At 31.3% G+C, this 16,287-nt stretch overlaps 1 protein-coding gene across 1 annotated transcript in view; it reads right to left on the bottom strand.

Annotated features, from left to right (window-relative positions):
* The window catches only part of LOC129225824 (ankyrin repeat, SAM and basic leucine zipper domain-containing protein 1-like), a 93,429-nt gene that overhangs the window by 32,099 nt on the left and 45,043 nt on the right, over positions 1–16,287 (bottom strand). The window contains exons 3-5 of the mRNA XM_054860337.1: positions 7,745–7,867; positions 5,429–5,540; positions 4,248–4,359 (exon numbers count right to left, since the gene is read on the bottom strand). Of these exons, the coding sequence (XP_054716312.1) occupies positions 4,248–4,359; positions 5,429–5,540; positions 7,745–7,867 (347 nt within the window). The remainder of the gene's footprint in view (positions 1–4,247; positions 4,360–5,428; positions 5,541–7,744; positions 7,868–16,287) is intronic.

Raw genomic sequence — 16,287 nt, 5'->3', positions numbered from 1 at the left:
GTAGATCAGCAGTGGGAACTTAAGGAAAAACTTGCTAAAACAGTTGGGGATTATGTTCCATTTAGGAGAAAAGGTGTTAGTACCAAAATTTGGCCCATGTGGTTCTCCAGGGAGACTAAAGAAGGTCTAAATTATAAGCAAGTCGCTTTTCGTCAGCTTAAAGAAACTAGTCAGAGTGCAGAGAGTCTCCAGTATGGTAAGGCAAGGCGAAATTTTGAGTATTTGGTACGGATTCAGAAAAGGGAATTGGAGCAAAGGCTAGCAGATGACATTGATGGGAATTCTAAAAGGTTTTTTGCTTACGCTAATTCTGGGAAAGCTCGAAATAGACAAATAGGGCCATTGGTTGATGAGCATGGAAACTTAATCCAAAAGGATAGGGATATTGCAAATGTTCTAAATAACTTTTTTTCCAGTGTGTTTAACGATAACTGTATCTCAACAGATGAAACTAACAAGACACAAGCTATTATACAGCTTGAGGATTTTGTATTTTCAAGGGAGGAGGTTCTATTTCATTTGAAAAAGATTGAAGCAACTAAAGCTCCGGGACCAGATAATATTTATCCAAAAATTTTAATTGAATGTGCAGATTAATTAGTGGATGTTGTTTTAAATATTTTCAATGCTTCTTAAAACTCAGGAACAGTGCCAGAGGACTGGAAACTGGCTAACATAATGCGACTCTTCAAGAAGGGGTCTAAAGGTAATGCTGGGAATTATGGACCTGTAAGTCTGACTTCAGTGATTTGTAAGATTTTCGAAGCTTTGATCCAGGGTTCGCCGATATATATCAGTCGATATAAATCATGATATATATCACAATATATATCCAATATTTATTTTGAAAATATCATGATATTTTGATATTTTATATATTTATTATTTCAACTATGATATTTTCAATATAAAAGGTACATTAATCATAATAATATTGTTCATTTATTATGTATTAAAAATAACCAAAAAGTTATGTGCTATATTTTTATGATGTATAATACATCATTAATATAACAAAGTAATATAATATCCCTTTTATACTTGTGTTTTATATTCATAAAATTATTAGTAATGGAACAATTTTAATTCATATTAAAAGTGCCTAATTAAATATGAAACATTAGTCAGAAAAAAAAAATGTCTTATGACTATGCACCAACGAATGCATATTATTTATTTCTGAATCATATAACTGCAAAAGTAGCTAACAGAAGAAAAATGAGTAAAACAGCTAATGCTTAATGAACTCTTTTAAAATTGATAGAAATGTAAAATGAAATATTAGATATTGACTTAAAAATAATGAAAGAAACATTAATTTTAAGTCTACATACAGTAATTATAATAAAAGAAGATAAAGAGTGATTTCAGGATGCATTTACTATTTTGAAGACTTTAGTTTGTGCTAATTGAAAATATCGGATACATATCAAAATAACTGATATATATATCAAAATATCGGATATTTTCGATATTTTCGAACCCTGCTTTGATCAAAATTAAGATCATGAATTTCTTAGAGACTAATAGTCTGTTGACTAGTTTGCAGTATGGTTTCAGGAAAGGTAAATCCTATGCTACTAGTTTATTGCATTTCTACGACAAGGTTACCTCAGCTTTTTTTTACAAAAAATGTGTGGATGTTGTTTAAATTGATTTTTAAAAAGCTTTTGACAAGGTACCGCATGTTGCTCTTCTCAGCCAATTAGCTGACATAGGAATAGGAGGAAAAACTTTACTTTGGGTTAGAAATTGGCTCACTGGTAGGAAACAAAGAGTTGTTGTGAGAGGAAATCATTCTAAATGGAATGATATTTTACGCGGGGTTCTTCAGGGATCAGTTTTAGGGCCTCTTTTGTTTATTATCTTTATGAATGACATCAATGATAATATTTCTGGAAGCATGAATTGCATTGCTGATGATGTAAAAGTTATGAGGATTGTCGAAAATGAAGAACAAGCAAAACAGCCTCAAGAGAATTTAGATCATATTACTAAGTGGGCGGATAAATGGGGTATGACAGTTAATGTAGGGAAATGTCAAGTGCTACACTTAGGTCATGGAAATAAGCATACGAATTATGGTTTACAGGGTTCAGTCATTAGTCAGGCAGAAAATGTTACGGATCTGGGTATCTTAATAAATCAGGACTTCGTTTAGTGAACAGTGCAGCATTGCAAATAATAAAGCCAACAAAATGCTTGGGTTTATCAATAGATCTATTTCAAACAAATCTAAGAAGGTTCTTCTGTCTTTGAGTTTAGTAAGATCCCATTTGGAGTGTGCTGTGCAGTTTTGGTCGCCTTATCTGAGGAAAGATATTTGTGTATCGGAAAGGGTTCAAAGAAGGGTAACTAGACTAGTAAGGGGACTTTCAGATTTAGATTATGATATCAGACTTGGAAGGCTTAATGTGTATAGCTTGGTGCAAATTAGAGTCAGAGGGGACATGATTCAGTTATTTAAATTTATCAAAATGAAAGATGAGAATGGATTAAATTTTTGCGAGGAAAGCAGGACGAGGGGTCATTGTTTTAAGCTATTAAAATCTCAGGCTAACTTGGAAATCAGGAAAAACTACCACTTTAGTAGGGTTGTGGGCACTTGGAACAGCTTACCGGAAGAGGCGGTAATGAGCAAGAGGGTGGATAACTTAAAGAGGACCATTGATATTCATGAAGGACTAATTAATTGACTAGGACCAGCCTAGCTGGGCCCAGAGCCTGTTGCTGGTGATCACATTTGTATTTGTATTGTATTTGTATAAGCCGAGGATAAGACAAAACAACAAGCAGGCCCATCATTTTGAATTTTTCTAGCAAGGGAGGAAAGGGAGCAAAAGTTATAAATGACTATGAGCTTTACTACAAACATATATTGACAGCCCGCCCATGACATCCACAGACTGCAGTTTCGCTCTAGTTTTGAGCTCATCAGCTTGGAATAGCCATAACCCAGCTGGAGGCAGATGTCCTCTCATTGAACCATTGAAGCTAAGATTGCTTTCATACTTGGTGGTTAAAATTAATTCAGCCACGGGAGAGTCCACAAGCACTGGTGCGGCTCAGCTCATAAAATAAAGGTAAAAGCTTAAGGTCATGAGCTGTAATTTACCGCCCTCAAGTTGGGGATAAAAAAACTATGAATATATACCAACAGCTTGGTCAAGATATCTAAAGACCGCAATTTTACTCTTGTTGGTATATGCTAATGGTTCTACCTCAGCTCCAGCTTGGGGCAGTAATATACAGTTTATTACCAAAGCTTTTATCGTTCACTTTGTGCTAAATTAATTTTAGTTAGCAGTATGAAGGGTAATGTCACCTTTAATGAGATGACATTTGCCTCCAGCTTGATTGTGGCAATTCCAGACTGATGAGCCTAAAAACTGAAGGACTTTTCAACAGCATTTAGATTTTTATCATTACATTAAAGTTAAAATAACTTGTACAATAGAAAAATAATATGCAATAAAATAGCAACAAGATTAAAACAAGAAACAAAGAAAGGTTAGTAAAAATATTTATGAAAAATCATTTAAGGTTACTGAAAAATACAGACCAACTTAGTACAATATTTTAATGAACTTTATTTTATTTTACACAACAATACTGCTTCAGTTAACAAATCTTAACACCAATTAACTATAGAGGAAGTGGTCAAAATACGTCCAAATACGGGCCACCCGCTGAAAATGCAGTCACAAAAATGGTACTGAATGAATCAACAGGAAGCAACAAAAGCGTAGTGAGCAAATGACCTCCGTAGCTAAATCACATGATTTATCAGGAACTGTTTTGTAAGAAACACTCACTTTTGAAGAATTCAAAACTTTTTGAAGCTTGTACAAGTTAATTTATATCTTTCTAATTTATACAGTGAAGTGGTTTTTATCTTAAAACAAAGTATATTAAATGGGGGCTTTCTTTTAGTGCACTTGATTTGAAATATTTGTTTGTTTAGTAATGGTTTAGTACACCATAAACTTAAAATACTGCATAGTCTAAAAACGGGCTACCGATGGTGGTCCAAAAACGGGCAAGCCCGTTTTTGGACCACCCCGGAGCAGAGCTCCACCACTGGATTCAGCGCCCTTGATAGATATAAGAACTGTGTGTAAAAAATATTTCAGGGGAAAAAGTTCATACCGTTGTTAGCATAATTAATGTGGCCCTACCAATAAATGAAAAACAATTTTGATTTACTCATTTTTCGTACACATTTAGGAAAAATACAAAAAACTTACAGTATTTCCTCTATTATCTTGAGCATTTATTTCAGCATCATTATCTAAAAGTGTCTTTACTATTTGTGTATAACCTTCTCTACTGGCAAACATCAATGGAGTCGTTAAATGCCTAGAATATTTCAAAAGCAAACTTAAAATGTACAGTATCTAACCAAAATAAATTAAATGATAAATCTTAATGTTTCATGAACCAGTTTAGTTCTCAATTTTATGACTCCTGAAGCAATTTAATACAATATGAAGCATTTATTTACTAATTTATATTGAATTTATATTGTTACTAAATAAAAAGGTGATATTCCAGTTCTTTACATTATTCCTACCCAGTAGGTTAAGTTAAGCCAAGTTCAGGCATTGACACAGATACTTCAAAACTTCAGAATTTATTTCATTGGGAAAGACAAGAAAAATAACACAATTTAATATGGCTGTTAAGGTGGTTCAAAAATAGAATTTTGAACATCATATTCTCCAAACTTGCCCCTGTTCCATATGGTATTATAGAATTAATAATAAAAAAGGTGAACTGGTCAACATTTAGGGGTTACAATGACTTAGTATTTAAAGAGAATAATTAAGCATAGAAAAAGTGGTGTTTTTACAAAATCATCAACTTTTTGGCAAATTTTTTTTAAATATACTGTTAACCCTCTCTATCCACTGGTCTCCTAACTCCCGCAAGTTTAGCCAAAAAAAAAAAGGGGAAAATTTTAAGGTTTAGTTTGCAGAAATATAATTTGAATCGATGTAATAATTTCTTTTCAATGCTAATATTTGCTGCAGCATATGACATGTTTCATTATTTCATTCTTATACTTTTCACTATACCTTTCATTGAACTATCATTTTAAAGAGTGATTTCTGTATTTAAATTTTAACTGAACATAGTTGCATCAACTAGTGTATAGTTAGTGATGCAGAAAATAAAAACATGAATTATTAGCAGAAACCTTATGCAAACAAGAACTGCATAATAATTGTTAAAATAAACAAAGGGCATGAATTAAAAAAACACGTAGAAAACTATATACTTATTAAAGTATTATAGTATCTTTTCTTGTGTGTAAGATTTCTTTGAAAATATTAATGATAATTTTACAATGTAACATCCCTTGCTATGTTCTTAAATTTAGCTATTTGTTTTAAAATTACTCTTTGAGCAGTGAGAGAAAAAGTACCTTTCATGTGCATTCACATTTGCTCCATTGTCTATGAGTAGTGAACAGCATTTTGAAAGATCTTCTTCATTTTTCTTTGACATGCACACAGCCATCAATGGGGTTAGCATGTCTGTTGAAAAAAAGAGAACAAATAATGTTGAGAGAATGTAGATCATGAAAGGAGTAGTTGGTTGAAATAAAACTTAAAAATGGTTCTGTTTTACCAGAGTAATTAATTCTGAGAACTTTTAGTGCATGGAAATTGAGCTGTGTATGAAAAATAGACTACTACAGTAGAGTCTCGAAAATCCGAGGTATTTGGGGTTCTCGCCACCTCGGATTACTGAAAACTCAGATTATCCGAAAAATTCTTTGAATTATACATGGACATGCACTGTTTATTTCCTTAGGCTATGAAAAGGAAATAGTGTCTCCTCAAAAAAATTATCAATCAAATAGCAACATAAATTTATATTTTAATTAAACCCTAAACAAGTTTTGATTAGTTTTTTTCTTGATGTCTGCACTTACCTGTGTGTAAACCTGCAGGTGACCAAAAAATGCCATTTGATCATCCTCGAATAAGTTTTAATGAGTTTTGTCATGACATTTGTGTCTATGTGTAAGCGGACGTGTGTACCTCATATAATGCAAAAACGTTAGCCATAGAAGGATAAAGTTTCATACATACCCTTCATACAATGTCAAGTTTTGCACTTCTCTTTTTCATTGCAATCAGATATTCCAAAAGAGCTGTTTGTTTGTTCTTTGATGCAAAACGATGTTTTAATTTCAAGTTATTTTTTGTATCAACCTACTTCCTACTTTCTCCACAAGTCATCTCTTAATGCCATATTCAACAGTCAATGAATATTTCATGCCACTTGGCAAGTGTTGTTGACATAAATCTTTCAATACCTTTTTATTACCTTATTGAATGTTGTTAGGAAAGTTCTATACAGCAAAATTTTTCACTTTTTAGATTAAAACATTTTTTGTCTACACAAAGTGTACCTTAGTCATATTATATCAATATTTAATTATTATATCAATAAATTACCTCGAATTAAGCGAAACCTTGAACTTTTGAGACTCTACTGTTATTTGTTACAAAAACTTGTTTCAAGCATTAGAAAATTATCTTTTTTTTTTTCTTTCTTTTGTCTGCCAGTTGAAATCAAACAAAATGTTTATCAAGAGTAGTATTTTCATCACCTAAATTTATAATTTTTTCCTTGAATTTATGTTCAAAATTATGTATCTTTAAATGTACATTTTAAAATAAAAATGAATATTTGTTATAACTTTCTAATCAAGCATAAGGTTTTTTTCTTTTGAATTTCAGCTCATTCTTTATGAATTCTTCAAGTGGTCATGTTACATCTATGTTTTATTATTTATTTTTATACAATAATAATAATTATCATATAAAATTATCATCATTTTATAATAATAAATTATAAAACATAAATATAGCATTGTTATTTGTAGTTCAAGTGTGTTACTTAAAATTACAAAATGGGTAACTTAGTAACTGAATGGTCATAGGTTGTATTGATTCTTCTGCACAAAATCACTGGATTATACAAAACAGCTCAGTTACAGCAATCACAGACTGCAGTTTTGCTATAGTTTGGGCTCATCAGACTGGAAAAACAACAATTTACCTCATATAAAGTCTTACAACTATTTTTTTAAAAATAAGTAATTGGGAGGGTTTAAATTCCAGAATAATCATCAAAGATGCTTAAAAAAAAAAAAAAAAAAAATCAAGCAAGTCGAAAATTGGTTTTATGAGATGAAATACAATACCAGGGCCTGTGCTGGGGATTTCAAATTGCTAACTAGCAAATTAGCCAAATTTTAAATGTCTTAGCCAAAGAATAAATTTTAATGGCAAGTTAATTTTTTTTTCCAAAAGAAAACTTCAATTTGAAAGCAAAGTAATAATTTTATAAAATATAAAATGCAAGAACTTATATTTTAAACATGTAGCATACAATTAAGTTGAATAAACACTTAATAACAATGCATAAAAAATCGAGTTCCTGATTCAGCGATTTTTTTTTCTAGCAGAATTTCTAATAACAATTTTAAGAACTAAAGGGATTTTTTTTTTTTTTGTGGAAATTTTGAAGAAGATTTTGTTGGTCAATACTTTGTCAAATCAGAGTTTCTTTTACCAAATTTATGAGTTTAATTGCATTTGGCGCAGTGTCCAATGCTCTGCACGAGCCCCGAATACACGATACAAAAAATGCATAATTACAAAAACAAACGAATACTATACTTCTTTTATTTCAAATAAAAAAGCAAGAAGTACATCAAACTAACCTTTATGATAATTTGGATTGGCCTTTTCTTCAAGCAGAAACTGAACTAACTCAAGATTCCCAGCACTACATGCAAACATCAAACTCGTCCACCCCGATTTCAAGATGGTATCCACCCAAATATCTATAATAAAACATTAATTTTAAAAGTGCTTATTGTAAATTTGTTTTCTTTCAGTAAATGTACATGTTTAAAAGTCCATCATATATTGATGTACGTAGCCTGTCCAATAAGTACGTAAACTAATGCAATTTAGCGGCCATGACACGGACTATTGTCCCGCTGTCAGCAATAGTTGCCTGACACCCAATGCGCGGTCAGTGCTTGGCGGATCGCCAAACTGCACATTGTTGCAAGTTATGTTAGTTTCTGTTGTTCTTGTTTTTACTGTTTGTCAAAAATGGAAATTGATGAAATCATGGAGCGATGTATCAATCAGTGTTTAAGATTTTATGCGACCAAAATTGACTGGTGGTCGGGTGAAGGTGATGGATGGATCCTTCACCATGAAAATAAACCTGCACATTCAACATTGATTGTTTGCCTGTTTTTAGCCAAAAATTGAATCTCTATCCTTAAACATCCTCCTTATTTGCTGGATCTTGCCCCTTGTGGCTTTTCCCTATTCCTAAAGTGCAAAAATGTGATGAGGGGACATCACTAGGAAAATTTGAACTCAATAAAGCAACACAACTAAAGAGCCTAACAATTGAGAACTTCAAAAGGTGCTTTAAAGAGTGGACAAGAAGATGGGATTACTTGCATAGCAACGAATGGAGAGTACTTTGAAGGGAAAAAAATTAATGTGGACAAAGTTTTGCAAAATAAATTTTTAATGGGCTCAGTTTGCTTATTTATTGGACAGACTATGAATATTAAATATTATGATTAACATGAAAAAAGGGGCTATCCACAAAGGATATCATGCTTTGAGAGGGACAGGGTTTATGACATTGTGACAAGGGAAAGGGTAGTAAGAAGTGTGAAATAATTTCTACATCTCTACGTAGTATAAAATGAAGTCCCCAAAAAGCGTCTGTGTGTTTGAACTCGCAAAACTCGAGAACTACCCGGCCGATTGCGCTGAAATTTTCAGAGTTTGTTCCTTTAAGTCCTGAAAAGGTTTGCGGACCAGTTCGAATAAAATTCGATGAATAGTTCTTTCTTCATTCCAATTTACGTCCAATTTTCACATAAATTCTCAATATGGGGGTGAAAAATTACTTGCACATATTAATATTACATATCATTAGAAAGAGTAGAATTTTTCGCGTTCTACGCAATTTGTTTCAATGCTCTAACTTTATTACGGCGGGAGTTTTTTGCGTTTTTAGCTTGAATTTTTTTAGGCTTAGCTGAAATTTAGGCACTAATTTCTTCATTAAATAAATCAATAAAAAGTGAAGGAATTGTCCCACAGCTTTCTTTTTGACGCCATTGGAAAAAACGACCTTTTTTACTCCAGATCTAACTCGACCTATGGTCGAAAAAATAAGCTTTTATATCGAAAGGAAAAAAAGTTACAAGCCTTTTTAAATCAAGTTTCAGAAATCTCGATTCCATTGAAATTGTGAACCATTTTCTTTCGCATTTTAATTCCTTAAACTTATTTTATTTTCTGTTTCCGTGGTTACGCATTTTAAATCCATCTTTTTGGATTTAATTTCTTAAAAGTATTTTAATATCTGTTGTCATAGTTTGGGAAGGAAATCATGATGTTTTTTTTTATTTATTTTTTACGCCTGATTGTTGAATATACGTCACTTGACACTAGAAACGTACCGAGTAGCACTTTGGCCGAGTAGCCGAGTACCGAGTACTCGGCCTTTCATTACTCGGCCGAGTACCGAGTTACCGAGTACTCGGCCTTTCACTACTCGGCCGAGTTACCAAGTACCAATTATGTTTTAAGAAGAACCACCGATACACATGTGATGAATTTTGAACTTATTGGAATAGTTGTATAGACCTCCATGTCCATATAATAGTTTTTAAAACTAAATTCCTGCTGAAATTTAATTATGCATTATTTAAAAAAATTGTTTATATATATATGTATATATTTGACAAAAATTTTAAAAAAAAATTATTTTTTAAATTAAAAGTTAAAAATAAATATAAAAGGTATGATTAATCAAGTTGGAATTAAAACAAATTGTACCAATCTATTATAGTTCTTGTCCGCCAAAAATAAATAATTTTTAAAAGCAAATAAAACAAATGTGCAGGAACGCTGCAGACACGTGTTTCTGCGTTACAAGGAACGTCTTTTTCAGTGCATAAAATGTTAGCTAAAGACTAAAGACATTCGACAAAAGAATCCGATTTTTGTCGGATGCCTTTAAACGAGCTCACATTTTGTGCATTGAAAAAGGAATTACTTGTAATGCCAAAACACGTGTCTGCACTGTGCTTTTAACGTTGTTTTATTTCCTTTTATTTTTTAAGCAAAGGTATTTTTATATTTCTTATAACTAATTTTTGTTTGTAGCAAAAATACATTTTTAATATAAAAATTCCATATTTTCTATACTTACTTTTTTGCACACTTTTTAATAAATAAGTTTTATTAACTTTGGGGACATTAAAATAAAGATTTATTCCCTTGAAGCATTACAAACTTCATTACTCTCAAAATTTAAATTTAAATTGTAAATGATTGCAGAATATTATATGTGATTGCGTTTTTTTATAAATTTTAATATCTGTCTGGGACAATATTCAATTTTTTGCAACTACTCGGTATTGGCCGAGTATCTGATCAAAATTTGGCCGAGTACCGAGTACTCGGCAAATTGGCCGAGTAGGCCGAGTACCGAGTAGTTACCGAGTACTCGGTACGTCTCTACTTGACACAATTTTTATTTTCAAGATAGACCGGGCAAAGCCGGGTAACGCAGCTAGTAGTAGTATAAAATTAAGTCTCCAAAAAGTATCTGTGTGTTTAAACTCACAAAATTCAAGAACTAACCAGCCGATTTTGCTGAAATTTTCAGTTTGCTCCTTTAAATCCGGAAAAGTTCTGTAAACAGGTTCGAAAAAAGTTCAATGAATAGTTCTTTTTTTATTCCAATTTAAGCTGAATTTTCACATAAATTCCCAAATATGGCAGAGAAAAATTACTTGCACATATTAATATTTTATATGTTGGAAAAGGTAGAATTTTCCTGCATTCTACGCAAGTTGTTTCAATGCTCAAACTTCATTACGGCAGGAGTTATTAGCGTTTTCAGCACGAATTCTTTTAGGCTAAGCTGAAATTTAGGGACTTCTTTCTTTATTAAAAAAACAATAAAAAGTGAAAGAATTATTCCACACTTTTCTTTTTGACACCGTTGGATAAAGCGACATTTTTTACTCCAGATATAACTTGACCCTTGGTTGGAAAACTAAGCTTCTATCTCCAAAGGAAAAAAAGTTATAAGCCGTTTTAAAACAAGTTCGAACAATCTCATTTCCATTCAAATGATTGATGTTTTATTTGGCGATGTTTTATCTGTCGAAATTTTGCATGATGATTTTTTTTTCTTTTATTTAAGCCTGATTGTTAAATATACGTCAATTGACACAGTTTTTATTTTCAAGGTAGACCAGGCAAAGCCGGGCAACACAGCTAGTGTATTTTTAAATAACAATGTGTCTATGATAAACAGTACTTCATGTGACACCAAGAGGGTGGTACGCCAAAAGTATGAAACCTTACAACACATGGGGGGGGGGATACAATTTGTTGAAAAAAAGTGTGACAGCATTTATGGACAGCCACTAAGAGCATGTAGTGTTTCCCACTGACCAAAAAAGTGGCACAGCTCTTCCAGATAAAAAAGAGCGTTTTAATTAAATTAAAAAGGTACTTTTAAATGGAAATTGTGTTGTAGAAAGGGAGCTTTTTTCCTCTTAAGTATACACAACTCAAATATATCAAAACAGTAATTACTACTAGTGTAAAGTGTTTTTTCATTAATTTTGGAATACTTGATTTATTCTTAAATTTATGCATCATGAAGACATAAAAAGTCAAATTGGAAGCTATTGAAGAAGTTTTTATAGCACATTAAACAGTAAAGATAACAAAAATAAATAAATAAATAAATACATAGATAAATTAAATTAAATAAAAATAAATAAATAAAATAAAATAATTGAATAAAATCTATTTCTGAGTGGATGTCAGCATTGAAAATATTGTCTAGACAAAAAATGAATTTATTTTAAGGAGTAAAGCAACAAAAAAAGGAGTAAAGCAAAAAAAAAAAAAAAAAAAGGAGTAAAGCAAAAAAAAAAAAAAAACATAAATAGTCAATGAATAAAATGCAACTTACTCATGACCTCGAAATGATTTTAAAAAGATTTTTGATATATGTCTCTCTTTGCAGCCATGTTTAGGAACAAAAAGTTTTTTCTGCCATTTCTGACATTGATCGCATTGTCTGCGCTATAGCTTGTCTAGCTTAACATTAATGAATAAATGCAGTTAAGAATCATTGGTAAATAATTCCTAAACCAATAATATTCCACAGTAATAGTTAAGCGACTGACTATTAGTGAAGCCTAAAAGTTGCATCCAAGGGCAGCAGATATTGACCTCCACTGCATGGAAGAAAGAAAGGAACAACAATAGAAGGAACGTTTGTTGAAATTCACTCTGAGAGCCCTCGTGTTCTATATTTACTACATTAATGGCAACAACATGAAATTAGTAACTATCTTGATGGCGTTAGTGCAGATACAATATTGATTTCAACAATGTTTTTAAGATTGATGCCAATAGTACTAAGGCAATCTGGAATGTTGATAATGCAAAGAAATCTCAATATTGAAAATTTAAGCTAAATAAAATGTTGCATATGTTGTTGTTGCAATTAAAAAAAAAAAAATAATGCATCCTTTATCTTTACTAATAATAAAGCTGAAAGTCTCTCTGTCCGGAGGATGTCTGGATGTCTGTGACGCGCATAGCGCCTAGACCGCTCGGCCGATTTTCATGAAATTTGGCACAAAGTTAGTATGTAGCATGGGGGTGTGCACCTCGAAGCGATTTTTCGAAAATTCGATGTGGTTCTTTTTCTATTCCAATTTTAAGAAAAAAAATATCATAAGATGGACAAGTAAATTACGAAATTATCATAACGTGGAACCGTAACATGGGCACAAGCCAATTGGCGAGATACAAAATTATCATAACTTGGAACCGTAAGATGGGTACAAGCCAACTGGCGAGAAAATTCACCATACATTATTTGTAAATATACAGGCGAACCAAAAGACCTTTTGATTTTTCTATTGCGGGCAAATCCGTGCGGGTATCACTAGTGCAGTATAAAACATGTTATATTGGTGGCAGCAGTATCAAGATCTGCCAAGGTTGACCCAAGAATTTTATCTTATAATGTCACCCCAGGAGGGATGGAGTGTGTTGGCGTGGCGGCAAACTTGTTGCTTACCAGAGTAAGCAAAAACTGCTGCTTCAGTATTGTATAGAGGGTTGACATATCAGTAAAGTTCAAAGGTGTACGCAGAAAAACAATAGGAAAATATCACAGTAGGCTACAATTGCAATGCTGCATACATTATTGTCATGATAGGAAAGTATTAAGACATTGACATGAGAGTGTAAAATCAGCTAGGCAAGAGGAGCTTTCTTTTGGAATCCTTTATACATATTGTCATGGCAGAAAAATGACGGGATATTGTCAGCTCATGAGAGTATGAAATCAGTATATAGGTAAGATGTTTCATTTATATATTTATTTTTACTATTTTCACTTCAAACTCAAGAATTAAACTTCATTCTTTAACTATTTTGATTTTTTTTAAGACAGATTAAATTTATAGCCTAAGAATATTTTCTTAAGGCAGACATTTTCTGATTGAAAATTCAGATTGAGATATTTTGCTTTATAGTATTTGCAATTTAATTGTACACAGGATTCGTGATTTTTCTGATTTACAAAAAAGGAAAATCAAAAAAGTCGGATTTTTTTAACTTCAAATCGGATTTTTTTCAAATGTTTAAAAATTTGTAGATCTTGATTACTTTACATTTATAAACACAATATATTTCATACATAGATGAATTAATTCAGATTCATCAATATTGTAAATCAATTCATTTACAATATTAGTTAAGATCTTTGTGAATTTTTAATACTGTAAACTGGGTTGGTTTCAGAATACTCAGGAGAATTCAGATTTAAATAACATTGGTTCTTACTAGATATGAATTGCAATTGACAGGACATAGGCGGGAATCGGGGGCTCATTGGAGCAGACTCAAAAATTTTAATATTTTTAATATTTATTACTTTAATTTTGACCAAAAAAGCAGCTATAGACCTAGTCTAGTAATCAGATAACTTCCCATTTCTGAGTAACTCGAAACACTGACTTTGCCTAATTATTTTAAAACTTACCAATTTCAAAATTTTCGATTTTTTTGCCATACTAAACGTTATTTCACTTTTCAGATAAATTTTATTTTTAAAAATCTTAATAAACAAAAGAAAAAATTGGAGGAAATTTATGTTGATTTTTACGAATGGCGTTAGCTTGAATCAAATCGAAAGCAACTACATCGAGTTTTCCGAGTGGGCACGGCAAAAAAAAAAATGCTTAAAAAGTATACTGATAGCTAAAATGCGTAAACTTTACCGTATAGAGAGTAAAAAATAGCAGGTTGAACATCCCAGCTAAAAATAATCTTCAGAAAATCTGCAGAAAAAATTTTTTTTTTTGAAATATTTTTCAAGTTTTCTGCAGATTTTTAGAAGACAAGCAAAATCTGCATTTTGTCTTCAAAATAATCTGCAGAAAATCCACACAAAAAGTTTTCTTTTAGTTTTCTCTAAATATTCTGCAGATTTTTGGAAGATAAAAAATCTGCAAATACAGAAAATCTACACAAAAAATTTCTTTACAGTTTTCTCTAAATAGTTCGCATGTTTGTAGATATTTTATGGTCAACAAAATGAAATCTGTATTTCAATTTAAATTATTTTTCAAAGTTTTATTACAGCATAAAAGTTTTTCCCACTTTAAATTTTTTTATTTATTTTTTTTCAGTTTTTAGAAAATTAAACACATTTCTTTGTTTTTCTAATTAAAATCAGTAATAAATAACTTAAACTTTTCCCCCCAAGAACTTTGATTTATATTTTGATAACTTAAATTGAAATTTAAAAAAATTTAAACACGTCTGAAACATTTACCAAATAAAAAATCTGTGTTTATTGTATTATACGAATAATATGATATGAAAATCAATTTTAATATAAATGCATGATTCAAATCAAAGAAAAGTGAAATTGCAATACATCATTTTTTTTTTAAACAAAATGACATTGAATAATGCAAGTTATTACATGGTTTGAAAGGGCTTTCAAAAATGTCAATTTCAAGAAGGATACGGATTAGAACAGAGTCAAATTTGTCTCACTTGGAGAAAAATCAGGAAATTAAATAAGAACAAATATGACTTGAAATAATGTTCTCGAACGGCATTCCGCCGTTCGAGTACAAACACACCGAAAGCCAATCCTCTTAGCGTCCGCGGAGGCCCCGGTCTGTCCCGCACTATGCGGGTGTCACAGGGCTATGAGAGTAGATGGCCGCTCGGCCAGTTGACGCGCATTGTTTTTGCTCCGTCACGGAAACAAATAATTAGGGCAATTTCAAGTTTCATCATTGCACACCCATGAAAAAATATTGGATTCATGCCCCGGTTCACAAAAAGGTAAGACACTTTAAAATTCAACAATTATTATTTGATAAAATTAACTTTTATTTAATAAGTGTATAATAGATTAGGGTTAGTTTGAAATTGTTATGCCTAATCAGAGGTTTTTAATTTTTGAAATTTTTACTTTTTCACCGATTGACTTAAAATTTTGAGCGAACATTTACGTTGTTAATATCTATTAGTAAAAAAATGTGTTACGATGTCTCAATAATAACCAGCCTAATTAACTTAATTACTTTCCACCACGTGGTCAATTTGGGGGACTTTTGCGAAATTTTTAATTCTTACAAATAGTTCTATTTATTATTTCGTCTTGAAACTTTACACTAATTTTACAATCATAGCGATGTATTTTTGTGACGAATTTTGGTTTGATTATTTCAATTTGCATAAGCTCCAAATTAATAAAATTTAAATTTTCATTTCGGAGGAGTAGTTCAAGTTTTAATTATATGTTTTGTCAAACGAACATGAAACACCACTCTGTAGTGAATTTACTCATTTTTATTAAAGAAATGTCGAAACTTAAAACTAAAAATGTTTTTGGATTTTTATTGCATTAATTTCATTTGTTACTAGTTGTTATCTACTGTTTTTAGTTTGCTGTATACATTTTTTGTAGTTTATCTACAGATTTTCTGCAGAATATTTAAGTATATTTGAAACATGTTTTCTTCACGAAATCTGCAAAAAATTTGAGCATATTTGGAACACGCTTTCTGCAAAAAATCTACAGATAAAAACTGCAGATTTTCTTGAGAAAGCATGTTCCAAATATGCTTAAATTTTCTGCAGATTTTTTTTA

This window comes from Uloborus diversus, chromosome 7 (assembly GCF_026930045.1).
Source record: "Uloborus diversus isolate 005 chromosome 7, Udiv.v.3.1, whole genome shotgun sequence".
NCBI classification, from domain to species: Eukaryota; Metazoa; Arthropoda; class Arachnida; order Araneae; family Uloboridae; genus Uloborus; species Uloborus diversus.
This window is presented reverse-complemented; position numbering and strand designations above follow the sequence as displayed.